This window comes from Lethenteron reissneri, chromosome 28, assembly GCF_015708825.2.
Source record: "Lethenteron reissneri isolate LAM-NWPU_2019-01 chromosome 28, ASM1570882v1, whole genome shotgun sequence".
Classification (NCBI taxonomy): Eukaryota; Metazoa; Chordata; class Hyperoartia; order Petromyzontiformes; family Petromyzontidae; genus Lethenteron; species Lethenteron reissneri.
Genome location: NC_083806.1, coordinates 6,458,630 through 6,464,687, shown reverse-complemented (window position 1 = coordinate 6,464,687; position 6,058 = coordinate 6,458,630). Strand labels below are relative to the sequence as shown.

General features: G+C 46.7%; 1 protein-coding gene across 1 annotated transcript; it reads left to right on the top strand.

Moving 5' to 3' along the window:
• The first annotated feature begins 565 nt into the window (after positions 1-565).
• On the top strand, positions 566-5,693 carry TIMM22 (translocase of inner mitochondrial membrane 22). Its single transcript, XM_061561959.1, has 4 exons — positions 566-857; positions 1,939-2,135; positions 3,052-3,124; positions 4,434-5,693. The coding sequence occupies exons 1-4, from the start codon at positions 608-610 to the stop codon at positions 4,508-4,510; spliced, it is 597 nt and encodes a 198-aa protein (XP_061417943.1). The 5' UTR covers positions 566-607; the 3' UTR covers positions 4,511-5,693.
• The last annotated feature ends 365 nt before the right edge of the window (positions 5,694-6,058 follow it).

The window sequence follows — 6,058 nt, the reverse complement described above, 5'->3', positions numbered from 1 at the left end:
GAAACGGCTGCACGCCGCGTGGACTTAAAAACTAAATTTCCCTGTGCAAGAATACGGGTAACCCGTATGGGTTGACAGGTATGTGTATAGTAGTGTAGTGTATAGCAGAGGTGTGGACTCGAGTCATGTGACTTGGACTCGAGTCAGACTCGAGTCATGAATTTGATGACTTGAGACTCGACTTGGACTTGCATAACAATGACTTTGTCCCACCTCTGAGGTGTGGACTCGAGTCATGTGACTTGGACTCGAGTCAGACTCGAGTCATGAATTTGATGACTTGAGACTCGACTTGGACTTGCATAACAATGACTTTGTCCCACCTCTGGTGTATAGTGTAGTGTACAGCAGTGTGGTGTATAGTAGTGTAGTTTATAGTGGTTTATTGTAACAAACAGACGAATTTTTGGTTTTGCCCGTATTGAAACGGCTGCACGCCGTGTGAACCTAAAAACTAAATTCCCCCGCACAAAAATAGGAGGTATAATAAAAAAAAATCCGATGGAGGTTTAACAAGCACATGCGTTCCTATCCACTCAGCGTGCCGCGGTGACCTTTGACCTCGAGGAGGGGGAGGGGCTGCGGTGGAGGTTGTTACCCTGCCAACATGGCGGCGCCCATGAAGAGCGGCGTGGGTGGCGGCGTCCCCGCCGCGACTGGCGTAGCCGAGGCCGGCGAGGACTACGTGCAGTACAGCCTCCTGCTGCGACACCTCGTCGGCGACAAGCGGCAGCCCAGGGAGATATCCCCCACGGTGTACGGCGGCTTCCCCGCGGCGTCCAAGAGCGAGCAGCAGAAGATGATCGAGGCGGCGATGGAGAGCTGCACCTTCAAGGCCGCGCTCGCTTGCGTTGCAGGTGTGCGGGGGGAGGGTGGAGGAGGCTCGTGAAGGACGCTGCTGCGTCTAGCAGCAACAACGGATGGCAGAGGAGGGACGCTCACAACAACGAGCGGAACGCCGGGCGGATAAAGTGCAGCAATATGGCACAGTGGGGGGGGGGGGGGGGGGTTACAGCTGGTGGTGCATCTAGCGGTCATCTCAGTCAGACAACCCACGGCAATTGCTGGGTCTGTCCCGTGACCAGTCAGCCTTCGACACTTCACATGGCAATAGGTTTTTACCCTTTCAACTGGTACAAAAACTGACACCTTTATACAAGGGATCATGTTTGCAATAACCACAACACAAGCAGTCAAAATGCAAACAAAAAGAAACAACTCTGATCATGATATGCACTGCAAATTGTTGTTTCTTTTTGTTTGCATTTTGACTGCTTGTGTTGTGGTTATTGCAAACATGATCCCTTGTATAAAGGTGTCAGTTTTTGTACCAGTTAAAAGGGTAAAAACCTATTACTATATTTTGCCACTGGTAAAGGAGGTCTCATCGTGTACTTCACATGGCCTCAAAGTGCACCCAGCCTGGCACAGGCACCGTCACTAAGTGGCGAATGGCATTGGTGTTGGGTATTGGTGGGGTGGTGGTAAGTGGGGACGCTCAGGTTGCCTCCTTGCAGGTACAATAACGGGACATGTAATGAGTACCGTATCTGAAGAATGGCATGTGTTGCAAATGCATTGTTTTGAGTGGTGTGTTCGTGCGTTATTGACGTAAATCGTACCACCGATTAGCACGGTAGACTACGTGCGGTGCAAAAGAAGTTATACAGTACATCATGCCCATAGACTCAACACTGCCCATTTATTCAACATTGACCCCATAGACACAACACTGCACTTCCGATTAGCACGGCCGGCTATGTACGGTGCGAATGAAGTTAAACATATACAGTGAACGAGGGGGGCAGGGGGTGAGAGACTAAAGTGACACTAGCCAAGGAGACAACGTTTGAGGGAGAGGGGCAATGGGCGACAAGTTGACGGGGAGGCCTAGGACTCAGACTTGTTTCTTCAGTGCGCTCGTCTTTTCTGCTGCAGGCTTTGTGCTCGGCGGAGCGTTTGGGATCTTCACAGCAGGAATTGACTCGAACGTGGGCATCGACCCGAAGGACCCAATGCGCACACCCACGGCCCGTGAGGTGCTGAAGGACATGGGCCAGCGCAGTGCGTCCTACGCAAAGAACTTTGCGATCATTGGAGCGATGTTCTCGTGCAGCGAGTGTGTTATTGAGTCGGTGAGTAGTAGATTCTTAAAAAAAGATATATTTTAAGGTCGCATTACATTTATTGAATCGAATATGGAATTCATCTTTTCCACGATACAACCGAGCCCAGCCAGAGCTGTGCAGAGCCAGGCTGACGTCGGTAAGGAGGCTACGGGTTCTTGTTTTTCCACTGCAGAAGCCGAGCCGTGGCGTGACACTGAAATGCAATTAATTAGTCGAGTCGCATGTAGACGACGCGGTGACGCCGTGTCCCCGGATTGTACTGGCTTATGTCACGCGCAACGAGTGCATCATTAGCCCGCAACCTTGGCCCTGTTTGACCCTGAGCCAGATTAAAATGTCACGTGAGGTTAGCGTATCATGGTCTGATACCGCCTCGGCACGTCAGATATCCAGTGGAAAACCACCCGTACCATGGGGCCCGCTTGGCCTGGCTCAGCTCGGACATGGCAGGAAAAAAGGGCTTTAAGATTCTATGATTTTAAAATTGTATTTGTTGTATATAATGGGTTCACTTTATCCTTGTGAACATTTAAGGTGCCACATTCATGATAATATGTATAAAGAAATATATACTGCCGTGGATGTGGTGAATCATTGAATACCTTTTGAGTGGTTGCACATTAACCAAAACACGGAATTTCAACTCCAATTATGTGGATAGGTGAAGCAAAGTAGAATTTTTTACTTTAAGAACCCTCTGGATGGAATGTAACAAAAATTATCCACATGTTAATTCAGTGACACCTGCATGTTATATTAGGGGGGGGAAGCTAACATCAAGATGTTTTATCTTTGCTGTATCGAGGCTTTTGTGACACAAGAGTAAGGTATTTAAAGGCATATTATACTGCTCCGGCGATGAAAAGCAGATGTGGAGGATTTAAAGGCTGATTTGAATTCACTGGTGCCTTTTTTTTCTCAGTATCGGGGAGTGTCTGACTGGAAGAACAGTACGCTCAGTGGATGCGCCACAGGAGGAATCATCGGATTTCGGGGTGAGACGCAGCCGAGGGCTTTCAATTTAAACAAAATCGTGTTTTGGTGCAAAATTGTCACCGTCGTCGTCATTATAATCATCATCGTCAGCCTTATCGTCAGCCTTGGTCAATACACTGCTGGATGTTCTCTCCGAGTTGTGATGTAATAGCCGATATTTTGTTGGACATTTTATGAGAGTTAGGTAGAGTTGCAGCCCTGCAATTTGCTTACTCATGCCACTGCTGGCAGAAGGGTCTCTACTAAGGAGAACTCTAGTCTTTCTTGAGGGTACTTGGTCTACTGTTCCACATTTACCAGGCCTGTTGGAAGTGATGGACGTACTCACACCTTACCTCACCACACACGATCTGTCAGTCAACTATGTGGTGTACCCATTTATGCTGGTTGGACAGCAGCAGGAGTTTTGAGAGTAATTAATCAAATTACTCGTAATCATACTATCACACACTGTACACTACTCGTTCTGAAATAAATCCTGAACTTTACAATTATTTTAGGGCCATCTTGCCGCTAAAAGTGACTAAACAGTAACATTCGTGCCAAGCATAAGCTGCACCGTGAGCCTGGATAATGTTAAGTGTGCATGCTGAGCACTCCATTCTCATACCTTAATAGGCAACAGATGATTGCAGCCTATTTTCCATTTTCTGCCCCTTTGGGACTCCCCGGCCCCTCTCCAGCTACATTACATTCCTTGGCATGGTGATGAAGTCTGTGGCAGTGGCAGCCATATATGGTTACCTTCGCACGCGCACAATTCGGTGCGATGGAACTTGCCGTTTATATATATATATATATTTTAATCCCATTAAAGCGGCAATTTGACGGGTGTTCTAAATGAAGTCGGGTTTTGTCAAAGGCTAAGACTGCGTGGGCACCAAATATTTTCTGTTTGGATTATAGTAATAGTGCTTAATTGGGTTGAGGTAAAAGGGGCAGCCATCCAATTGCTTCCTCCCGTCACTGCTGGAGGGAATGCTCAAACGACCCCTCCTAGATCTTGTTTTGGCCTGCTCTTCCACGTTGAGACAGGCGTGTTGGAAGAAATCAGAGCGCCCACACTCTACCACACCAGCACGCAACCTGCCGATCGACTGACTAATCGTGTAGAAACCGTTTATTTATAGCGGCTGGGTGGACAGAACCGATGGGAGGGATTTAAGAAACTTGCCCCATTGTTTCAACTACCGCGTCGGCAGATCGGACCGAACCGGCGACCTCTGACTTTTCAAATCCAGCGTGCTGACCGTTACACCGCGGCAACATCCCAGATTAATGTACCCCTTACCCTTTCTTGTTTTTCAGCTGGCCTGAAGGCAGGCGTACTGGGCTGCGCAGGATTCGCTGCTTTTTCGACAGCGATCGATTATTACCTCCGCTGAGCACCGCGAGAGGCCCGCGGTTGAATGTGTCGCGTATGTACTTGTACGGCCCTTTCTCAATCCACTGCTGGATGAGGGCCTCCCCCACACTGTGCGGGCCGTGGGGGTTGACCATAATGGTTTGTTACCAGTGCGGGTTGGTAAAGGTGGGGAACATTGACGATGGAGCATAGAATAGAGTCCAACAGCAGATGTTACTGCACTGCCCTATTGCTGACAATGTAGCTTCGCAGCAGCCTTTAACACCTGTTTTATGCATGGCAGTTGCCCATCCAAGCACTGTCCAGGATTGTTGCGGCTTAGCTTTCTAAATCTGGCACATTCCGGGTGGTTTGTTCATAGGTGTATTGCTTAAATCTTAAATATATATAACTTATGGATTACAAGATTACGTTTTCTGATAATTTAAGTATATTATGTTTCTGGTTTTAACAAAATTTGTTTAAAGAAACCATTTTACATTCGATGATTTTGCATGTATTTTGAAAAGTAACAACCCCTGAACAGTTACACGCGTGTTTATTTGTGCAAGTGTTCTCGTTTATGCTTTTCGCAAAAGGCGCACGAATGTTCAGTTGCTATCTAAGAATGGAAAAAAATCCAAATATTCGTCAAAAACACTGCCTGAAAGAAGAAATGTAATGAAATAACAGGCGGCGATTTTGGAAATCGTCCCTTTTTTGTTGGAGAGAGGTGACGAGGCCAGAGAGACCGAGTGAAGAATAGTTCGAATTTTCTATCGGAGCCTCGTGACGTATAGTGTAGTCTCCCAATGATTCATTCCATGCCCCTGGCCTCTGCCATTGCCCACATAACTCATTATACAATTCTTCGAAATTATGGCGGTGTTATTGATGAATGTCTTGTGTTTTCTGTTATTTGTGTTTTTGCACCACTGCCATTGCAGCGTCACGTGTTTCAGGCTTGAAATGGCGTGCGGGTTCGCTTGCACGCCAGCTTTTGGGCATAACTTCACCGCCAGCGGTGACAGTGTTTATGAAAGCAACTGTGATTTGTCTTCATGTCATTTGAAAGGTTATACATCTTAGCAAAGCCAGCAGAGAACAAACTGTGCAGTCAATGTTTATCACAGGCATGTATTGTTAAATGTATATATGGATGTATATAAGTATGACACACAACCCTATTGGAAAGTGACAAATTTAATAAAGATCTTCCAACCGATAGAATCTGTGAGTTATTTTCCCAGTTGAGAAGCCATTAAGTCTGCAGGAGGCAAGAGTAATACAAGTATTTTATGAAGGTAACATGAGTCAAGTGATGCATCATAATTATTTACCTAAGAGAGCCTCACTGAATCTCAAGACTCTTTTTCAGTGAGGGTGCTACACTGGAACATTTTGCCAATTCTCATACTGCGTGGTGTTTGGTGTGTGGAATTAAACCAGAGTACTGTACCCATAAAACATCCATGCATCGTATGAAGGGTTAACAAAGCTCCACACGGAGAGATCCAAGAATCCATCCTGTACTGCGATCTGCCTATTTCACAGCCCAAGCCTTCAATAACCTAGTATTACCTGACAT

Excerpts from the sequence above, each read along its gene's own strand:
- TIMM22 (XM_061561959.1), top strand. The coding sequence starts at position 608 with ATGGCGGCGCCCATGAAGAGCGGCGTGGGTGGCGGCGTCCCCGCCGCG. Across the intron at positions 858-1,938 it reads CGCGCTCGCTTGCGTTGCAG|GCTTTGTGCTCGGCGGAGCG; the intron begins GTGTGCGGGGGG and ends TTTCTGCTGCAG. Across the intron at positions 2,136-3,051 it reads GCGAGTGTGTTATTGAGTCG|TATCGGGGAGTGTCTGACTG; the intron begins GTGAGTAGTAGA and ends TTTTTTTCTCAG.